The sequence below is a fragment of the Cebus imitator genome, unplaced genomic scaffold, assembly GCF_001604975.1.
Source record: "Cebus imitator isolate Cc_AM_T3 unplaced genomic scaffold, Cebus_imitator-1.0 Scaffold735, whole genome shotgun sequence".
Classification (NCBI taxonomy): Eukaryota; Metazoa; Chordata; class Mammalia; order Primates; family Cebidae; genus Cebus; species Cebus imitator.
The window spans coordinates 232595-256169 of NW_016108050.1; the positions used below are offsets into that span (position 1 = coordinate 232595).

Genomic DNA, 23575 nt, shown 5'->3' on the forward strand with positions numbered 1-23575 from the left:
TGTGGTGGTGTGTGCCTGTAGTCCCAGCTATTTGGGAGGCTGAGGCACGAGAACCGCCTGAACTCAGGAGGCAGCGGTTGCAGTGAGCCCAGATTGCACTACTGCACTCCAGAAAAAGAAATCAGAAAAAAAACTTTGGTGGAAGAAAATGTCTTAATACAGTAATATATTCAGCTTTGTACCAATAGGTAGAAAATGTAATTTTTTTTTTAGTAGAGGAAGCAGCCCACAGGAGTCAAAACAGGGCTTGCTCTCTGAAAAGCCTCTCTAGCTCTCATTGCAGCCCAGTTTTATGTTTTTGTGTTTTTTCAAGACAAGGTTTCAATCTGGTTGCCCAGGTGGAGTGCAGTGACACGATCTCAGCTCACTGCAGCCTTGACCTCCTGGGCTCAGGTTGATTCTCCCACCTCAGCCTCCTAAGTAGCTGGGATTACAGGTGTGCACCAACATGCCTGGCTGTTTTTTTNATCTATGCATTCTGTATGCATATATATGCATTCTATATGTATATGTATTTATTCTGATGGTGTATGAATGTTGTAAAGCCACACTGGTGTTTTGATTCTTTCATTTAACTGTCAAGTGAAGCCTCTGATGCAAAGAAGCAGGTTGAGAACTGCTAGGCTGTTTTGTGAGTTTCCTGGGCCCTGGGCACCTTTGCCTTCATGGACCTCTTCTTCCTCCATTAAAAAAAAAAAAGCTCATAGAGGTATATTCTACAACACTGTTGGTAAACAGGTGAATATATGAATATTACATATTAAAATATTTTCTTTGACTTGCAAGGTTTTTTTTCTCCTTCAGATTTTAGATGGAATTAAAACATTTTTGTGGGTCTCTACAGGTATTGCTGGCACTGCACCTGCCACACCTGATAGGGAAGTCAGCTCTGGAGAACTTAGAGACACAGAGTAATCACCACTAATAATATACAAAGAGATTTGATTAAATATTTATATCAATATGAGTCAAGGTAAGTACATTGGAATAGCAATGATTGGATGCAGTGATCATGGAAATTTCATGATTCAAGACAGAGGCTGTTTTTTAGGGTTCTGGCATACTTACTGAGTTTAGTGCTTACTATATGTTAGACTGTTCTGAGTAATTATATATATATACATACATATATATATACACACTTTTATTAAGTCCTTATATGTACATTCTGTTATATAAAGTACCTCCAAATGTACTTTTATTATCCTCAATCTACAGGTAAGAACAAGAAGCACAGAGAGTTAAATAACTTGCTAAATAGTGTAGGGCTCATGTTTTTAACCATCCTGCTAAACTGAGGAAAGCTGCATAGACTGTGGTTATTATGTGAATGAAAATACTATATCCATTCATTCATTCATTGGCCATTATTTCAGTTCCTTATTTCAGTTACTAATTACCAGTTAACTTTGTGTGTGAGAGACTTGCTCTGTTGCCCAGGCTGGAGCGCAGTGGTGTGATATCAGTTCATTGCAACCACCACCTCCCGGGTTCAAGTGATTCACCTGCCTCAGCCTCCTAAGTAGCTGTGACTACAGACACCTATCACCACACCTGGTTAATTTTTGTATTTTTAGTAGAGGTGGGGTTTCACCATATTGGCCAGGCTGGTCTCCAACTCTTGACCTCAAATGATCCACCCACCCATCTCAGCCACCTCAAGTGTTGGGATTACAGGCATGAGCCACCACACCCAGCTTTTTTTTGTATTTTTAGTAGAGATGGGGTTTCGCCATGTTGCCCAGGCTGGTCTAGAAGTCCTGGACTCAAGCGATCCTTCTGCCTTGGCCTCCCAAAGTGCTGGGATTATAGGCGTGAGCCACTTGCACCTGACCACAGCCTAGTTCTCTTACTATATGAATAGCTCAGGAATCCTGGTGGTTGCCTGCCTCAATTCATAGTGGATGAAAGCAGCAAATTGGAAAAAGGAGTCATCAGATGCAAGCCAGCTGATACAACTTACTTGGATTCTGCAAGTAACAGCAAAACCACTTAAAAAGGAAAAGGTACAAAAAACTCAACAAACAGGGCACCCTGTACCTACCTACCAGGCACTAGGATAGAGTCCTGTATATTCCAACAGTTCCTGCTGAGTCCTACTTATGAAAATACTGAACCACCAGTTATATGGTTTGTTATGATCATCCTTATTCATTAACACAGTGTTTATTATACTTTGCTTCAGACACTAAGAATGTATGTAGCAATTTTTTTCCTCTTAAAAAAAGGCTAAAGTATCATAACAATTGATATTTAAACAGGTTAAGCTTCAGTCATTTAGAAAAAATGAAGCCTATAATTTCTTATGAATTCCTAGTCTTCTGTTCTTCCCTCCAGTGAAACTGAATATGCCATATGAAACCTAAGATAAGTACATAGAACATATCCTCAAATTCTCAAGTATTACTTTGTACTTAAATTAAAAACATTTAGGCTGGGTGTGATGGCTCACACCCGTAATCCCAGCACTCTGGGAAGCTGAGGTGGATGAACTGCTTGAGCTCAGGAGTTTGAGACCAGCCTGCATAACATGGCAAAACCCTGTCTATACAAAAAATACAAAGACTGGCTGGGTATGGTGGTATGCACCTGCTGTCCCAGCTACTCTTGGGGCTGAGGCGGGAGGATCACGTGAGCCCAGGAAGCAAAGGCTGCAGTGAGTTAAGATTGAACCAATGCATTCCACCCTGGGCAACGGAGCAAGACAATGTCTCCAAAAATAATAATAATAATTTGCTAAGTTTGGCATAGGCAAATCCTTAATCTTCTCTCTCCACTGCTGCAGCACTCGAATTCCTTAGCACGGCACAATGGCGCAGACTAAATCTCCCTTATTCTCATCTTTCAAGACCAGGATCTGGAACTACTATTTGTGAATCATTTGCACATCTTCTCAGGTAAAATGGACCACACTTTATGTTCCACTGGAACCACATAACACATAAAACCTAACTATATGCATCATGTTTTCACATTTCTCCCACACTGGATTGTGACAGGGACACCAGTTAGCTTCTGCATGGATCAGAAAACAACACACACACACACACAAACACACACACACATATACACACACACACACACACACACACACCTAGGTGGATGAATTAGAAAAAAGCAATCATTTGGGTGAGTGCAGCCATCCTTGCCTCTGTCTCCCAAGCCCTAGCACCTTGTATGAGCTAAAAGGCACCACCTTCCTCTTCTTCAGGGCTAGGGTTGCCAGAGAAAGTCCTGAGTATAAGTCTCACCAAAATATGGGATATACTGATGCTAAAAATTATATGATGTTTTTCTGAAACTTAAATTTAACTGAGTATCCTATATTCCTATCTGCTAAATCTGGTAACCTTACTCAGGGGAGATACAGTCCCAAACCAGGGTGGACTCCTTGGTGGGCGACATGTGGGCTAGATGTTAGCCTTCATTTGCTACTTGACCTGTGCTCACCTTGTTCACAAACTTCACAGTTGAACAGTGGTCCTGGACTATGAGCCCTCTGAGGGCAGGTATAATGTCTTATTCATCTTTTTATCTCTATACTAAGAAGTACTTCTTAAATATACATCCTAATAAGAGCAGATGTTTCTTAAAGAAATGTTTTAAACTTGCATGTCAAAAGTAATATTTTTGGGTGAAAAAGAAACTTCCCATCTCCTTTCTATGAAGCTTAAGACAGCTGTCACCATCTATCTTGGTCAGCTTTAGCCACACTGGCATTCAACCATCAGGAATTTGACGGGGTGCACAGCACTGAGCAAAGTGCCAGGTGGGTTTCCCAGGACAACTGTGAGAATTATGAGGCACTTTCGCCCTTTTACCCTAAAAACCACAGCATATTTCAGATATTAAATCTTAAGTCATAAAAAAGGTTAAAAATATATTATACCTAGACAAGCTTAGATACAAAGGTAGTTTCACTTAAGTCTGGTGTTTAACAGCAAATTACTACCAAAGCAATAAAATTAAGGAATTTTGACAGTTATGCTACTAAATTAAAAATAACTGTATACATTCTCCTGCTTATCAAAGTAATATATGCTTATTGTAGAAAACTTGCAAAGTACACGAAACAATAAAGCAAAGTAAAAAAGAAATCACCTATGATCCTACCATCCAAGATCAACAGGGTGAAGAGTAGAGGGGGGCCAGGGCTTCTGGCCACTGTGAGATCCCCAAGACACAGGAAATCTCCAAAGATCTGCATTCTTGTTTCTGGGACAGAAATGTAGGAAAGAAACTATGAAGTGCCAGTTTGTTGTACCATGAGTTAGGAGAAATGTTAGGGGAACTTTGGCCACTACCAACAGGTGGCTGTAGGGAAAGAATGCAGGTGAGACAGTCCCTGGAGGCTGGGGACAAGTGTGAGCTGGTGGTGGCCTACTGATCTTGGCAATTCCTGTCTCCACTTTTTATTTCTGTTTACAACAGGAATCCCCAATCCCCAGACCAGAGTATTTGTCTTAGGATGTAGGAAGCTTCTAAATTTCAGTGAATGAGAGATGGGGAAGCAGGTGTCTTTTCCCAGTACTGCAAAGGAGGGAAGTTGGGGTTGGGCATTCCAGAGTGGGATCTCTGACTCACTTTCTATGGAAACTGTCTATATATAGCAGTTATTATACGTTCTTCAGTTTTCCTATCTTACAAGCTGAAAAGGTTCTGTGAACTATCCAAAGGCAACTCTTTTCTTTTTTTTTGAGATGGAGTTTCACTCTGTTACTCAGGATGGAGTGCAGTGGTGCGATCTCGGCTCACTGCAACCTCCACCTCCCAGGTTCAAGCAATTCTCCTGTCTCAGTCTCCCAAGTAGCTGGGATTACAGGTGTGTACCACCACATCAGGCTAATATTTGTATTTTTAGTAGAGATGGGGTTTCACCACGTTGGCCAGGCTGGTTTCGAACTCCTGACCCCAAATGATCCACGTGTCTCAGCCTCCCAAAATGCTGGGATTATAGGCATGAGCCACTGCACCTGGATGGCACCTCTTTTCTTTAATACCTTATATTCATGTAGTCCACAAGTTTACAAAGGGCTTTACTATACATTATCTTAGTTGACCCTTAATGGAATCTGTAACACTGGAGAAATTATCTCTATCTTACAGATGAAGAAATAAACACCAAGAAATTAAGGGACTAGTTCAAGGCTACAAAGCCAGATGATATCTGGGCTAAGACTTAGTTTTTTTTTTTTTTTAAACCTCAAATCCAATTCAGAGTATGCTCTGCAGAAAGTGTGCTCTTAACTAGAGTCATGGCACCCATGGAATACTACGACACTATAATCTACACCTTTCAAAAGCTAATGTCATGCCACGGTAATTTAAGGCATGGAGCTAGATAGAATACATTCTAGCAATGAAAAAATATTTTGTCTCAACACAATTAGCATTTCTCTGACGATTAAAATTTACATATTTAATTTTGAGTTATCGGAAAATGGCATATACATGTTGTAATTCATTCTGCTATTCACTAATGTCTACTATAGATGTGCCCTACCAAAACCAAAACAAAATTCTATTTTGAAAATTTGATTTTATTCAACAGATACCTGTAACAATGTTTTATAAAAGACTTTGATGTTTTTTGTTGTTGTTTTGTTTTTAGAAACAGTCTTGTTCTATCACCCAGGCTAGAGTGCAGTGGCAGAAATCAGCTTATTGCAGCCTCAAACTCATGGGCTCAAGCAATCCTCCTACCTCAGCCTCCTGAATAGCTGGGTCTACAGATGCTCACCACCGCACTTGGCTAATTTTATTTATTTCTTTCTTTTTGTAAAGGCTGGGTCTCACTATGTTGCCTAGGCTGATCTTGAACTCCTGGCCTTAAGCAATCTTCCTGCCTTGGCTTCCCAAAGTGCTAGGATTGCAGGTGTAAGCCACAGTGTCTGGCCTATTTAGCTGTTTTTGATGCATTTGAAATTAATCTACATATACCTACACACATATATGTATTTTATTTAATACCTTATATCTGTATAGTCCACAGGTTTACAAAGGGCTTCACTAGGCATTATTTTAATTGATCACTATACATTCACTATATATTATCTTTCTGTCCAGGAAACAAGAACACAGATCTTTGGAGATTTCCTAGTGTCCTCAGAGATATGTATACATACACATAGACATGTTCAGTTTACACAGGAATTTTCAAGAAAATCTACTCTGCTAAGGGAAGTATGCCTAAAGAGAGTATTATAAATATAGTAGCCATCTAATGTCACTGACTTAATAAGCAGGCCACTAAACTGTCAATCATCATAGTTTTTTTTTTTTTAAATAAAAGAAATGAAGCCCAATGCAAAAGTCACCACATCAGTGATTAAAATTAATGTGTCTGGCAAAATGACTAAGCCTCTTTCCTAAAGTGGTTATATATCTTATTGAGTCATATCATAGTCATTAGCCAGTTAATTTTGAACAAATAGATGGAGAGATACTCATGTTTAGGCCTGCATGATTTGCAGTCTCCTCCATTATCTGCTTATTTCACTAAAGCAACCCAAAGCATAAAGGGCTGCTTAATATTATCAAGATACCAAGATGTCCTAATAACATATCTGAAGTAAGACTGTGCTAAGATGTAAAGACTACATGAACAGCAATGTTGTCTAGAGATTGCTGATGTTAAAACAAAACCCATGCAGAAACAAGTATGTCTGCCCAAGTCCCCATCCTGAGTATGCTGACAGTTTCTTATTGGTTCACACCTCAGGTCCTCCCAGGTTTAAGCTGTATTTTTCTCTTACTAGGTAGTATTCCTAGGTGTCAGAGCAGCAAGGAAGTTGTTATTCTCAACAGCTTCATAAAATTTAGCCAAAATGCTAATAACTGTTAGGTCTGAGCACTACCTCAGTAATATTGCTATGAAGTTGGAGTGATAATTCTTCTTTTGTAAAAGTTTAAAGTTTCCAGAAAGTTTTCCAATTGTTGAGCTGCAAATGAGATATATGTGGACTAAGATATCAATTTCCACCAGCTGTCGAGAAGGCTGGGCCCCTGGCCAGTTGTGAGTGGCCTCATCCACTTACCAAAGTGTATCATCAGATGTTATCATTTTGTATGCACCATGATCTAAAAAGGTAGGGAAGCACTGAACTGAGAAAGGATTGCTTGTCCATAAATTACAAGGCTACTCTGTTACATACAGATGAGGTTTTCCAATTTGATGCTCAAAAGTGTCAAGTAAACCCAGCATTAAACAGTTAGGTTAATGGGCTTAACTACTCACACACTTGTTGAGGAAACTAGGAAATCATGTCATTTCACAGCCCAAGGAGTTCCTTTTCAGACACGTTGTCTCCCAAAAAAAAAAAAAAGAAAGTGGCAGAAGAGATCTATGAGGAAAATAATCAAGCCACTGGTGCTGCAGGCTGCAGGAAGAATTACCTGGCCTTACCACTCACTACTGCTTCCTCCTTGACATTAAGACCAGGGCTTTCATCTTCCTGATCTTGAAAAGCACATTCCCCTCAACTTCCATAAATCTGCAAAACTTGAAAGCCCCAGTGTCAGCAAGTAAAAGAGAGGGCTTTAGGAATCTCACTGGAAGGAGGGGTGTCTTCAAGCCTCACTGCTAAGCTGGACATTTCCTAACACTGGACAAATTGTACGTCCAACTCAGGGAGGGTGAACTGCAGTGGTCTTTTACCCTCCAAGCCAATTGTTAGCTTTTCACAGGAATCAGCAGGGAAGCACATGTGAAACCTCTGTGTGACGGTGAGCACCCCCATGCCTTGTGTGACTCTGCATGTAGATGAAGCAGGCTGGGAGCTTTCTTAGCTGCTGCTGCTGAGTTCTCAGAGAAGCCCTTTTCTCCGGCTTGGCTCCCTGCTGGGACAGCCCTTTTCAATTTTTCTATCCCCTCTCGATCTCTTCTCCTGCAGAACACAGGGAAACTTGATTGAAATAAAGACCTAGGGAACATGTTTTATTTTCTCCTGTTCAATCCATTTTAGAAAAGCTTTTAATTGGTTTTAAAAAGATGCTAAACAAAATGTGATGATGTTTTTCAGTCTTCATGAACTACAGATACCACTTTTTATACTTTCAAAGGGCTAATAAATCAATCATGAAATTAACTCTGCAGCTAAATTTAAACCAAATACACTGAATACCAGGTTCATTAAAAATCTATGCATTTACTTAGAAAAATTTAAAATTCAAAGAAAATTATCCTAGTAACTGAAATCTGACTTGAATTTTTAGTTCTACACTGAAAATCCAAGACCAAAGCAATCACAAAGGAAAAAAAGGAGGGCTTGGGAACCAGTTTTAATAAGCCAATTTACAAGAAGGGAGGGGTGTTGGGGGAGGGGTAGAAGGAGAAAAGAGAATATCTGGATACATAACAACATAGTGCCCATGAAGGGATTCTTTTATTTGACTATGTGCACACATGCACACACAATTTTTCTGTGAAAGCTGGAAATACAACAAATGCAAAACTGAGGATTCTGTGACTGATATGATTACTGTATTGTATATAAGTATAGTTCCTCCTTTTAAAGAAAAATGCTCACAACTTTTCTGTTTTCTAACCAGTAATAATATTTTTCTATCACTCTATATTTCTATAATATTTAGATGAATACACCTTTAATATTTAATTAAAAACATCTGAAAAACCTATATGCTAATGGTTTGATAAAGTGAATGCTTCCACTTTACAATGACTAATATTCTTGACACTTGGATCAGCATGAAAATTTCCTCTCATTTTCTTGAGAGAATATAAACATTTTAAAAAGCCAGGTGGTATGACAAAGCACATTTTTATCTTGTTAAATATATGCTAATTAGAAACACTGCAAGTATGAATTTATCCTGCCACTGATTCATGTATACTGCAGGTAATCCAGCAGTCCAGGTCAGAGTCTCTGATTAATGACCAGCTGGTATTCCCTTCAGAGTGAAACCCTGCCATTTCCAATCACTAAGACAACCACATCTCTTACTTCTTACATATTTCTATATGATTCATCTTCAAATTCATTCCATGTTCTTTTTAAATGATCCAATTCCTGTTTCTCCCAAGCTGGGCCATGTACTTGGGATGCTCAACCCTTACTTCTAACTCTATGTCTCCTTTCATGATTTAAGTAGCTTCTAAACCACTTTTTAAAAATGTAACTGCTTGAGATATAGTTCACAGAGCACAGTTTACCCATTTAAAGTGTACAATTTCGTGTTTTATTATATTCACAGATATATGCAACACCACCAAAATCAATTTTAGAGCATTCTTTCAGTCCAAGAAGAAATCCTGTACCAATTAGCAGTGACCTCCCATTCTTCTCATTCTACCCTCCTAGCTTTAGGCCATCCCAAACACATTTTCTGTCTTTATAGAGCTGCCAATCCTGGACATTTCACATAACTGGAATCATCCAATATGTGGTCTTTTGTGACTGGCTCCTTTTGCTTAGCATGTTTTCAAAGTTCATTTGTGTTGTAGCATGTATGGTACTACCTTTTTTAATTGCTGAGTAATATTCCATTCTATGGATATACCAGGTTTTATTAGATAAACATTTAGTTATAATGAATAATGCTGCTATGAATACTCACATGCAAGTTTTCATATGGACATATGTTTTCATTGCTTGTAGGTGTATACTTAGTGGAACAGCTGAGTTATATGGCAACTCTATGCTAACCTCTTGAGGAACATTCTTATCAGCAGTGTATACAAGTTCCAATTTCTTCACATCTTCACCAGCACTTGTCATTATCTGACTTTTTGGTGACAGCCATTCTAGCGGGTGTGCAGTGAGTGCTACCTCACTATTGGTTCTGACTTGCATTTCTCTGGTGACTAATGATGTTGAGTATACTTACTGGCCATTTGAACTTTACTTATTTTTTAATGTTTTTACTCTTATCATACCCTGTCTAAATATAAACTCCAGCAATATGAAAACACTTAAGCCCACTAAAATGAAAAGGCACTAAAAAATTTTTTTGGTTGATAAGCTATTTGTGAAGCATGTATGTATAAAACTCTGTGCCAGAGGCTGTGAGATTTAAAAGCATAAGATAAGGTTCCTTCCCTCAAAAATCTTACAATAACTTTTACAACACAGAAACAACTATTCTTAAATCAGTCTGGCAGGTCATTCATTAATAGTTTCTGTTTATTTCTAATAGTATCTACTTTGGATCACAAATACTTCTCAGCCACGGGGTGTGTCTGTGTTTAAATTATTGTGCATAGTATTTAACAATGTAAAGAACAAGAAGTATAAGATAGCACTGAAGTTATTCATCCTTCTCCCAAGTGACTTTTAGCATAAATTCCTTTTAGCGAAAAAATGAAATATTTTAAGAAATAAATTTAAATGCCTAGAAAAAGTCCCACATTCTAATAATTTTTAAAATTAATATGCTGTCATAATTAAGATTTTTTGTGTGTGTGTGCATGATATATGCAGATATTGGGGGTAATTATTTCTGTTTCAGCAACTTCAGATATATATGTTTACTTATTTATAAAAACATTGCAGGAATCAGAGAAGGGGAAAATATACTCACTTCTCTAAGTTCACCCTAGTATAAGCTAAGACTCCAATTACTAGGAATGATGGTTTATGAAAAGTTGATTTAAAAATCCTTCCACACTACATATATGCTGCAAATTTTCAAGATTGTTGTATGTTATGTTTCTTTTCTCTACTTTAGAAGTTAAAAAAACTCTAGAAAAACCAAGACAAGTCCTTTACTTTTAAGTGCAAAATACATGCACATATATTACTGTCAAATTAAAAGCTAGATTCACCAGTTTAAGATTAAATATTTTCCTTACAAATTACTTTATATCTCTAACTTTAAATGAGATTCTCATACAGACATCAAAATGCTTTTCAAGTCAGTGCTTAACCCCTTTGTGTCTGCCTTTGATTGGCATTTGTCAAGGTTACAGCATGCAGAATCAATCAGGGGAACTCATGACTTATGGCACAGCCAAACATGCTCTGGTAGCCTCTACATAATTAACATATTTAACCAACCTTCACAGGTTGGTTTTAAATTTGTTAATCTACCAAAATCACAAGTCTCTAATAAAAATGCAACCACAGGAACCAAGATCCTGGCTATAAATTCACTCCTCAAAAGTGCTACATGACCCAAGAAAAATAACTCAAGATCATCTGTTAAAAATAGTTTTTTTTTTTTTTTTTTAACTGCCCAAAGGAAATAAATATCCCCATATACAAATTTTTAGGAAAGCCCATGAAATTATAAATGAAACAAATGGGAACATATTCAATGCCTTCTACATTAATATCATAATCTCCCCTGGGAGTGGAAGGGCGGTAGGGATGTGTAACATGGAGGAAAACTTACAAAACAGCAAATACAATGCTAATTGTAGTATCCACACAGAAACTGTGGAATTTTGATTTCTTCAGAAAAGAAGTAGAAAAATTCTGTTCAGAAAATAATTTAACTTAAGCAGAAGTCCAGACCAGATGATTTTTCAAAATCCTTTCAACAACAGAATTTTATGTTTATGATAATCTGCTTATTTAGAGATTGCATCATTATATGCAATTTACTGAAAAACTCTTTGTTAAAATATTTCTTATTAGCAGCATTATTTTACCTGAGGAGGTGCCTTTTTCAGTAACACAAGAAGAGCCTGTAATACAAGATTTGAAAATCGAGGGCCAATAGGGACATAATCTGGAAAAGAAACATTATTATATTTAGGGATTCGATACACATGTACATATTCCAAACATTCAATTTTTTTTGCATCAAACATACAGTCCCTTCATAAGCAGAATATGTATAGAAAAAGAAAAAAATTGTTTTAAAGAGTAAACATGGTCTTAAATAACAGTCATACAACTATTTATAATAAGAAAAAATGTCTCTAATAACCTAAATGCTTAAATATAAGAACTCTTATCTGTAATTCTTTTTTTGAGACAGGGTCTTGCTATGTGGCCCAGGCTTGTCTTGAACTCCTGGGCTCAAGCAACCCTCTTGCCTCAGTCTCCCAAATAGCTGGGATTATAGGTTACCATAAAGCCCACTGCACTTAGCCCTATAAATTTTTTGAAAAAGCTTCTAAATACTCATTTTGAGTTCATGTAGACATTTTTTCTGGGATTATTTTAGAGGAGAGAAAAATCCTAGGTGTATTTACCAAGCATTTCTAAGAAGTTACTGCAAACCATGGCAATTCAGTATACTGACATTAAAACATGATGTTAGAAAATGGGCGAAAGGGAAAATAAAGAATTTCAATAAAACTGAAACAGTGGCAGAACCACTAAGATTGGCCCTCAGATGGTAAAGAGCAGATAATTTTCTAAGAGAACATCCTACCTGTTAAGCATTTACTAATAATTCAAGATTCAGTGTAAATGCCACCCGCTTAGCTTTCTCTGCATGTCTCGTATGCACCCTTGCCCTGTGCTCTGAGCTACTTGCAGGCCACCTGACGTCAAAAGCGATCCCTCCATTTTCAGAATATCCACCAGATGAGAACAGTGGGAGGGAAAATAAAAACAACAAAATAAAAACCAGAATATCCAAAATACATGGCACATTCTGCTTTGCATTAATATTTGCCAACATATGTTATAAAGACAGGCAGCATCTTTTTCTGAGACTTGAATACTTCTACCAAAGGAGGAAGGGCTCAGCAAGTGCTTGTTGAATAAATGAGCAAGCGCGTACAGATCATAACTATTCATACCAGTGAAAATGTACTCAGAGGGCACACATTCCTGACATGGTAGTGTTGCTATGACCACACATCTCAATTGTGTTAAGATAAAGGAATTTACACAGAGCTATGAGTTTGTGCCTAAAAGCTTTTAAAGAAATCATCCCATAAGCTGGGCTGAGAAGTATCAAACATAGCAGACCCAAAACCCAGACCACTATCAATTTATGGAGACCCCACAGATATACCTGCTTTGCTTTATAACAAACACTGCGAAAACCTATAAATAACAGAGGACCAAAAGCAAGTTTGAAAACCATAAGAAAAATGGAGTAAGAACAGTTAACTTGAAATCAGGACTACATCATTATGGTCAGCTTAAGGAAGAAGGGATTATTTAGACACTGAGTAGTATTTTCAGATGTTATTAAGTCACCAGGTGGGTTTCTACTTCAATAGAGTTTATTACCCCTTCCTGAGCCATTGTTAACAATGAATTTATATCAGACGGATTTAATTTTACAGTGAAATAAAATTAAGAGTAACAACTTTCTGGCACTTCCTTGTAGTTTATTTCTCATGAGTTAAGTTCCAGGACTAAGTCTTGTTCTTGTTTGTATCCTGTAGGAATGTACTTCAACATAGGAGATATTTAATACATATTTTAAAAATTACTATAGAGCACTTTTAACTTACAAAATTTCTTCAAGATTTATTATCCCATTTTTGCCTTTACAACTACTCTGTGGGATAAGCAAGAGAGGGTTATAGTCTCTGTTTTGTAAGAGTAGAAACTGAGGTGCAGAGAGCTTACAACTTCTGCCCTTAGTGTTTTGGGGAATTTGCAGATTTCATTGTGACCCTAAACCCTTCTTTCATTAGTTCTGTCAAAGTTCACAAGTGGATTTCTGAGCTATAGGCAGCTCAGAGGTCCTAAATAACAGACATACCCATCAATGAAAATTACTAATTATTTACTATGGCAAGGGCATACTGGAAGATACAAAATGTTATGAGACGTGGGCTCTTATAAGAAAGCAAGTTTATAATAGTGTTATAGTCACAGGGCATGTTAAAATGAATACTATCATAGATGTCAGCTATAAGATAATGTTATGTTTCCCTGTATGACAAAGAAAGGTATTTCTATTGCTCTACGGTTTATAAGTACTTGTTAATTTTCTCTTGTAACTTTTGCGATATTAGCTGTAATATGGCAAAGATAATACAACAGCAGAAATTAGGACTCACCAAGCAATCTCTCAATGTCATCCACAACCACACAACTGAGCTGGGATTTGTACGCATCATCAAAGATCTGAAAGAAAACAAAGTCATTTATTATCTCACTAGTTATGACAATTTCCAAGAAGATTAAGTTTAGTTACTTCTTGAGCAATACTAAACAAAGCACAGGAAAACACCAAAACTTCAGACTATAATAAATTAGAATTGACACAACTGGATCACGGCTGAACAGAGAGAAGGCTAAGGCTGTTTTCAGCACTAACAGCTGCATGTGTCACACCTGGGCATGCTGGGGACTAGCTGATCATTAATCAACATCCCATCAATTCTATCACACTGTCTCTGGTATCTATGTCAGGAGCAGGACTTTAGTGTAATGACTCAAGAGCTAGATGGAGCCACAAGAGATGTGTAAAATAAAACTGGATGTCATTTTATTATCTGTAAGAACTGTGGCTCTGTTAAGGAGAAATAACACTGAAAGATCAGAATTCTGTCAACTCAAATCAGGCCGTAATGGTAAAAGAGCTTACAAAAGAATTAAAGGTTGAGTATGAAGGACCAGATAGATGATGTATGTATAAAACCAGACAAAAGATATGTATATACTGTCTTAAAATGGCCAAGGAAATGAGAATGAAAATAAGCAGTGAAGGAAACTGTTTTAGCCTGGCAAGCATGTAGTAATTTCAAATCAGACAGAAGAATTGGCTTATCTGCGAGTTGAAAAGAAGTGCTCAAGGCCTTGAGACCAGCCTTTTTGGAAATGAAGGTCCTATTCCAGAGACTACAGGTAGAGCTTAGGGAATCTCACTGGTGTCATGAGTAAGAATTAGTTTCTGCATTCCAGCCCAGTTTTGGTTAGTAACCAAACTCAGTACACCAAGATAGTAAACTTCTTCCCCGCCACACCAACATCTTGCTTGGAATGGCATAATCTTCCTTCCTGGGTATCGTTTAACCATTGAAGATTTATAATTAGGTGCAGATATAAAATCCAACTCATGATATTAACTATTTTTCATGTTAGGTTTAAAAACAACCTGTGTATACTTGGTTTTTAAAGTAGTTCTAACAATTAAGAAAAGTTACCACGATAGAGTCTCACTGTGACCATCTTAATTCAATTCCTTCCTTAAATCTTTCTTGGCATAAATGCTGACAATTTCTCCAGATATTTAATCAGGTCAACCCCTCTGGTGAAAATGCTTTCCTATGCACCATCCCTTTACCCCCAATCACCCTCCCACACTCTGTCTAAATCCATCTATCCTTTCATCCTTAGCACCCCGCTGGACTGTGAGGTGGATGAAAGCTTCACCCTGTTTGTGTTATGTCTAATGGCCAGCACAGAACAGAATTCAGTAATGATGTCTGCTCTATAGGTTCAATGGTTGAAACAATGTAAGTTTGAATTCCATCTTGCCATAAATCACTTGTCCTCTCCTTTGGCATAGGAGCTTGTATATTAGGTATGTATATTATTGACTCACTGTACTCTTTTTGTATTATACTAGATTGCAAGCCCTCAGATGGCAAATACTGTCTTAATACCTCTGTATCCTCATATCATTTAACATGATATCTTATTGGAGAGTAATTAAGAAATATTTACTAAAAGAATAAATTTACAAATTTTACATTCAAATAGATAAGAAGTTGGAGATGTCTAATTAAAGTCGGCGGATGGAAATCACTTGCAGGCAGTGACTACTGAAACCATGACAGGGGATGAGCTCTTCAAGGAGAAATGGTAGAAGAAAAAAGGCCTGAAGACTGAATATTAGAGTGCTGCCTTATTCAGTCACTTACTCAACAAATATTTTTGAATTCTTATTATGTATCAAGCAATAATGAAGCACTGCAGAGGACAATAAATAAGACAAAAATGATCCTATCTTCATAAAAGTTAGAGTTGGGGAAGCAACTAACATGTAATTATAACAAAGCACGACATTATTAGGCTAAGGGAAATACAAGATGATATAGGGGCACAGAGGAAGGGAGCTATGGTAGTCACTGGGATCCCACACACATCCTGGTTCTCTTTCTGGACACAGGGTAGGGCGGTATTTCCCCAGTGCCTTGGAAGTTAGGCATAACTACGGGGCTTGCTTTGGTTAATGAAATAGGAGGGAAATACACCCCTTTCTGAAAGAAGCCTTAGGAGTCACGCATGAGTCACCATATTCCTTTTCCTGCCATGGCTATCATGGAATCACATGTAAGACAGGGCCTCTGTTATTTGTTAGCTTGTGTCTCTGAGAAAATATAATGAACAGAACTCACTGTCTGAGTCATGATAGAGATATAGCAGTGTGAATAAAAAATAAACTTTGTTGTGTTAAGCCACTGAGATTTTTGGGTTGTTCATTAATGCAGCGTAACTCAGCCTATCTTGACTCTTAAGTGGACTTAGGGAGTCAGAAAAGTCTCCTAAATTTAGGAAGTGACACTGAACCTGAGTCTTGAAGGATGAACGACAGTTAACCAGTGGAAAGGGTGGAAGGAAGTGTTCTAAGGAGAATATGATTAATATTAGGAGGCACAGTGATGCAAATATTCAGGAACACTGCAGGAATAGTCAATAAGAATTAAAGCGGTGTTGGTGTCAATGTCAGTGGAGTGGTGAGTGAGATGAATTAGAAGAGGTGACGAAGGAACTTGGATGTAGAGAGTCTTAGAAATTTCATATAAGTTAAAATTTTATTGTAAAGGCAATAAAAAGCCACTAAAGGGTTATAAACAATGGATTGACATGTCAGGCTTATGTTTTAGAAACATTTTCCTAATGTATAGAAAAGCATTAGAGGGGAATAATAGTTATTTGAGACTGTGGAATTCCAGGTGAGAAATTATAATGGCCTGGGAATGTGTGTGCTGAGAAGTGGATAGAATCCAAGATATTTAGGAGGAGAAACTGAAAGTACTTGGTGAATGAATGGGTGTGGTAATGAAAGAGAAAACTGCAGTCAAGGCTCCTTCCTGATTGGGCAACTGAAATAAAAAACAGAGAAGAAGCTGGTTTGAAAATGGATCGTGAGTACATTTAAAGGGCAGAAAGAGAAGAGCCTTTTATCTCCTCCTCTCCACACACAGAAAAAGAGAAAAAGAGAATAGCATGTTTATTTCCGTCTCTTGATACACAGTGATGGCTCCTTTTGGCTTTGAGTTGGTACATTCAAGACAACTGAAAAGCTCAAAAGCAGTTCTACAGTGGTTCTTGGCTGCTTTAAGACGAGGCCAACAGAGCAGCCAATGTGGTATCTTAAAAACTCAGCTAATTTCAAGGAATCATTGAAAATACTACTTTGCTTTCTAAAACGTTTTTCAGAATTCTACTAAAAGCTCTGATGCAAGCATATAACTGACCATCAGACTGTGAGATCATGGATTAGAGCCACAGAGGCCTGGGACACCGCAGTCTGGCTGGTTGCAATAGTTCTGTTTTTCCTTCTCAAAACAATGCACAGCTTACATGGCTGCAAGGACCTTACTCAGGACATTGCTTAAGTCTAAACTGATGATGACTTGCTATGTTGTATGTAGTCTCACTAACTTACCTCAGACATTGTAATTAACAAAGCATTGCAAATCACTTCACAGTTGACTGCATGGCCTACACATAACATTTGAAAGGAAAAATACCCACAGCAGTCACTTAATATCAAATAGTGACATTTGTTTCTGTTTTTTTTTTTTTTTTTGTAGTCCATCTCTGTACTAATTACTATCAGAGGGAGAGGTGCACTTATGGCAAGCTCTATTAACACACTCACCATGATGAAGGCCGTGCAATTCCAGTTGTAACTTGACTAGTTTCAGGTAACCAGTCAAATGAAACTCCTCCGGGTAGCTACTCTGCTCTAATTTAAATACACACACACACACCCCTTTCTCTTCTCAAATATACATTTTCTTCCTTATCTAGTCACTAGTGTAACCTGTGCTCATAACTATTCCCCAGGATCTATGATTTCTGCCTAGTCTTCTCAGTCCCTTAGTCCCTTTCTCCCTTGGCTTTCTGACCCAGACCCCAGGAAAATTCTCACTAAGGAGCTACTCAGAGTTGGCTGGCAAGTACATGAGGTTAGCTGCTACAGTAAAATCCAAGTGAGATGTTTACATACTGAGCTGGGAAGCTTCCCCACAACTTTAGGTAGATAAACTCCAAAAGGAGGAGAGGTACTGAAAAGAGAGATGCACGAAAAGTAAAATCGTCAACTGCCCTAGTCAGACTAGTACAACTGAAGTGCCAAACTCACCGTGAGTTATCGCACACAGCAGATAACACAGTGCCTGCTTTAGATCCAAAGATGCCCCAACACAGAAGATGCCAGGAGGGTTGAGGCTGGAGGTAAGAAGGCAAAAACTGTATCTTACAGATTCCCCCCAAAAATCAGTCTTAAGAATGTATAGTCAGCCTAATTTCATTAGTAAGTTTCCTGTAGAACAGGTAAAATTATCAACGTATATATAGGGTCTTAGAGTTAGGCGGGAAGCCTGAAAGAGAAGGTTAAAGAAAAAAAAAAACCAGGAAGAACTGAAGAAGGAAACAAGGTAGGAAAGAGTGGCATCAGTCAGTCTCAGTCTCATGAAATAATGGGAGGTCTATGCTAAAGGAAGAAGAGCAGCTCTGGAAAGCACAGAAGCCCCTTATGTCCACCTGTGCACATAATGAGATGGTCATGTTAAGCTGTAACCGCTTTTGCATGCAAAGGTGGAGGCATGACACAGGCTGGAGGGGCATGAGAGACAACCCAGAGTTTGGGGAGCCTGGGCTCAAGGCGAGAGTGTGCCACATGCACTGTGAGCACTGACGGACAGGAGACGCGGGACTCTGCCACACAGGAATTAGGGGCAGGTCTGAATATGGTGTTCAAGGACACAGCAAGCTCTTAAGACCCAGAGCCCACTTCTGGGATCTTCAGACAAGTAGGGAGCCACCTGTGTGTGAAGGAGGGGAAGCAGTTACCGGCCCTGGAGTCTACACAAGCACAAATGGGAATATGCCAGCATTAGGACCATTAATCCCAGCCTTTCAGGATCACAAGCCACAGCAAGTGTGCTCTCCAGAGACTCAGCCCTCCATCTTCTGTGACATTCTTAGTGCTCTTAGGTAAGCAAAGCCAAATGCCCTGGGTCTTCTGGGGGCTGAAAGAGTTCATCTCAGTTCTGAAGTGCTTGGTGTGAAGTACCTAGTTAGTAGAAATCTGATGACTGTAGGAATCTGATGGCTTAAAAAATCCTTAATGCAGTAAATCTGTCAGCGATTAGTTAAAAGCATACTCTAATCATATTTGGTAGCATATAAAAACGTAAACGAGCAAATTCAAATAGGTGCTATCAGTAATAATCTCTAGTTTCTAAAAATAACTTGGGAGTAGACCAAGTAAACATTAGCTGTCTTCTAATGAAATTGCCTCAGGAAGTGGACCTAAACTTTTGGCAAAGCTCTAAAGCTTCCTGGAATGACCTTAAAATCCTTTATTTGTTCTCCCTGCTTTTCAGGAAAAAATCTTACATTTTTGCATATCATGAGCCACAGAGAAGGATATTCTTAATAATATAAAAAGTCACAAGGTCTGAAAGTTCTGCACCAGCCTCCTTTGTATGCCAAACAGATACAAGTGCCAAAAGACACAGTGTATTGAACAAAACAACAACAAATGCCCACCCCCCAGCCATACAGGGACCTGTAGTCACTTCCGCAGTGCCCACTTCTTTCAGCTAATACATGCACAAACTTCAACAAATCAGCTACATGATATATTAGGATGTTAACCAAAAACATCCAAATTCTGTTGCTTAGTAACTGCTGTCAAAAGATCCAATTTCCAGCTCTGCTCTTTGTATAGACTAAACCATGAAAAGAGGAGGATTAGGCACCATGATTCTGTTCTGTGCAGACTACAATTTGCAGTGGGATTTACAGGAGGATATTCAAAGAAGATTATTTCTTTCTTGCAAAGCTAGTGGAAAGGAAAATTTCTTCCATTAATTTTCAATCCTTTGAAAATAAAACTATATCATGTTATTAATGGGCATAGTTTTATAAATCACTGGTAGTTTTACTTAATTTTGTTCAAACAATTTAGTTCTATCTGATTGTTCTATTTCATCTCTACTGATTGTGTACTCAGCATCAAGATTAGGTAATTAGTTAAAATCAAATTCTACTGCTTTGTTCTTTTGTTCACTTAATGCCACTAATAGAACTAGTAAAATAGATTTTTTTAAAAAAGTATTGATGCAAAAATGGATAAAGGAATTAAAATTTTAAAACAGAATGAAGTTTGGGAAGCAAATATAAAATAGGAAAGAAAGGGAAGGTCTGTGAATGCTTCAAATATCTTAATGGAACATATGGTATACCCCCTAGAATGCGAGGACAATACCTCATACATACTTCAGCGGTGCTAAGGAGTTTATCCATGGAAAAAGGATTCAGTAATAAGCAAATTAAGAGAAGTACAAGGTGAATTTTAAATTACTTGAGAATAAACTACTTTCATGTATTTTAGCACCATCCACTTGTGAAAAAGAGGCAATAGTATAATTATAATAAAATCTTATGTACTCATTAAAGCAAGCCTATCAGCCCTCTCTACTAACAAACTCTTACCTGTTGATTTAAGTAATAGAATGGCATGTAAAGATGCTCTGTGAATTAACTAATTCAGACCACATATATTTGACAAAAACTAATGTGTTACATATTTCTGAGTTTCACAGACTATTGTCATTGCAAAACATCTTGAAACATCTTTAAATAAGAGCATTTAGTCATTGAAATGTAGCTAAAGAAATAAATGTCAACCTTCTCCCTATCAAACTGGCAAAAATTATTTTAATAATATCAAGTACGGGTGAGAATCCCAAGAAACTCATACTACTGTAATATGATGAGACTCCAAGTATAAATTAGTACAGCTTTCTGCAGGGGTAGGCTTTATAAAACCGTTAGTATTTTTTACATAAGAGTTTTGATAGCACTATGCATCAAAAATCTTTAAAATACTAATGTTTTTACCTTAGCACTCCCACTTCTGAGAATTTGTCATAAAGAAATCATAAAAATTGTATGTATAATAAGAAGTAAAAATAACCACTACACTTTACTGAGTTCATATCATATCCCAGGCACTGTGTGACACTTTACAGAAATTACCATCTAATTCTCATAATAACCCTACACTGCAGCTATTAACATTATCTTCATTTGATAGATGAGAAAACAGTGGCTTATAGGTTAAATGACGTATCCAAGGTCATTCGGTCGGTCAGTGTGGGGAGCTGAGTGAGCTCAAATTTTTAGTCATGTTATGCTATTCTACAGAAGAAAAATCTAATGAGAAAATGGCGGCAGTAATTTCCCTAGTTCTATAGTCCTACAGAATATTGTTTTAACATAAATTTTTAATTATTATGGCTACATAGTAGTTATACATATTTATGGAGTATTTTGATACAAGTATAAAACATGTAATGGTCAAATAAGGGTACTTGTGAAACTCATTAAGCATGTATCATTTCTTTTTGTTAGGAATATTCAATTTCCACTCTTTTGGTTATTTGGAACTATACATAATTTTTTTTTTTTTTTAAAATCAAACAGCAGCTTTACTGAGCTCCACGTGGGGCTGGCCCAGCATGGCCACTACAGCAGGCTGCCCTGGAGGGCCAGTCTGTGTCGTGACAGGAAACGCAGGGGTGCACACGCTGGGGCTGCCCTTTGGCACTCATTGGGGTGGGTCTGGGAGAGCAAACACCAGGGTTCCCTGGAGACCAGACGCGGCCAGTGCAGCCATTTGGCTTCTTCCTCAGGACCAGCTGGGTCAGTCCCCAGAACCTGAGGCAGTGCCTGCATCCTGGGTCTGTGGGGCACTACTGCTGTCACTGCTCTGAGGGAGAAAGACAGCAGCCGCAAAATCAGGATGATTAGCAGGCTACCACCCACCACCAGCCCCAAGTAGATCTGGCAATGCTGGGCCAGGGTCTCTGTTGTCTTGCTGAAGGCTGAGCTCACATCCAGGAGTTGGTCTGAATGCTGCTCCAGTTCAGCCAGCTTCCCATCATGCTCCAGGACCTTGTCAAAGTTTTTAAGCATGATTTTCATCACCTCATTCGCCTGCTGCTGGCACTGCTCCAACTCTTTCCCTGCCATTGCCACTGCCACCTCGCCTGCTCCCCGAACTATACATAATTTTCAAATATAGTTAACTTATTGTGCTGTCGAACACTAGATCTCATCCCTTCTATTTAACGGTATTTGTAACCATTGACCATCCCCTCCTTATTCCCCCATTCCCACTACCCTTCCCAGCCTCTGATAGCCATCATTCTAGCTGTCTATCTCCGTGAGTTCAATTGTTTAGTTGCCATATGTGAATAAGCACACGTGATAGTTGACTTTCGGTGCCTGGCTTCTTTCACTTAACATAATGACTTCCAGCTCCTTCATCCATGTTGTTGCAAATGACAAGAATTTCATTCTTTTTAAATGGCTGTGTTACATTCCACAGTGTATATGTGCCACATTTTCTTTCTTTTTTTTTTTTTAAAAGACAGAGTTTCACTCTTGTTGCCCAGGCTGGAGTACAGTGGTGCAATCTCAGCTAACTGCAACCTCCGCCTCCCGGGTTCAAGCCATTCTCCTGCCTCAGCCTCCTGAGTAGCTGGGACTACAGGCATGCACCACCATGCCCAGCTAATTTTTGTATTTTTAGTAGGGACAGGGTTTCACCATGTTGGCCAGGATGGTCTCAATCTCCAGACCTCATGATCCGCCAGCCTCGGCCTCCCAAAGTGCTGGGATGTGAGTCACTGCACCCGGCCTTTTGCCACATTTTTTTTATCCATTCATCCACTGATGGCCATTCAGGCTGATTCCATTCCACTACTGTGAATACTGCTGCAAGGAACTTGGGAGTACAGATAACTCTATGATATACAATATTATTTATAATTGTGAAAAAAATGTAAGTATTTGTTTAAACAGACCTGTCCCTGATTGTTCAAAAAAAAAAAAAAAAAAAAAACCAAAACCTGGAAACAACCTAATTGTCCCAAAAAAAGGGACTATTCAGATATTATACAGCTATTAAATTAAAATAATATTCAGATTAACTTTAGTTACATTGAAAAAAGTTAGTAGTATTTCAAGTGAAAAAAGCAAGTTTACACCAGTATGTTCAATGTAATCCCCAACATATAAAGGAGGGGTGTATGTGTTCATGTGGGCATGCGTGTCTGAGTAGAAAAGATAATTGAAGGACAAGTATAAATATGAATTTATTTTTATTTTCTTCTATGTTCTTTCCTATATTTTTTAAATTATTTCTGTAATTAGAAAAAGCTACCTCATGTTTTGCGCTTACAAGAAAAGAAAGGTTTTCTACAGAATTATAAAACTTTTAAATTATTTGTGCTCTGAAAGAAAATGAAAACATCTTCTTCCCATCCTCACACAAAAATGGAGGGGCAAGAACGGTGGTGGGAGATAGACTAGAACTTATACTAAAGAATGCATTTATGTTTCATTTTCAAAAACAACCTGGAAGACTGAGCCCTCAGGCTTTTGTCAACCTATCATTAGGTAACAATGTGAAAACTCTTTGCTGGGGAAGATTTTATAATATT

At 38.1% G+C, this 23575-nt stretch overlaps 1 protein-coding gene and 1 pseudogene across 1 annotated transcript in view; both read right to left on the bottom strand.

Annotated features, from left to right (window-relative positions):
- The window catches only part of NSF (N-ethylmaleimide sensitive factor, vesicle fusing ATPase), a 161809-nt gene that overhangs the window by 17014 nt on the left and 121220 nt on the right, over window positions 1-23575 (bottom strand). Inside the window, 2 exon segments of the mRNA XM_017519298.1 lie at window positions 11612-11691; window positions 13937-14003. Of these exon segments, the coding sequence (XP_017374787.1) occupies window positions 11612-11691; window positions 13937-14003 (147 nt within the window).
- LOC108296724 lies at window positions 17624-22456 on the bottom strand (annotated as a pseudogene).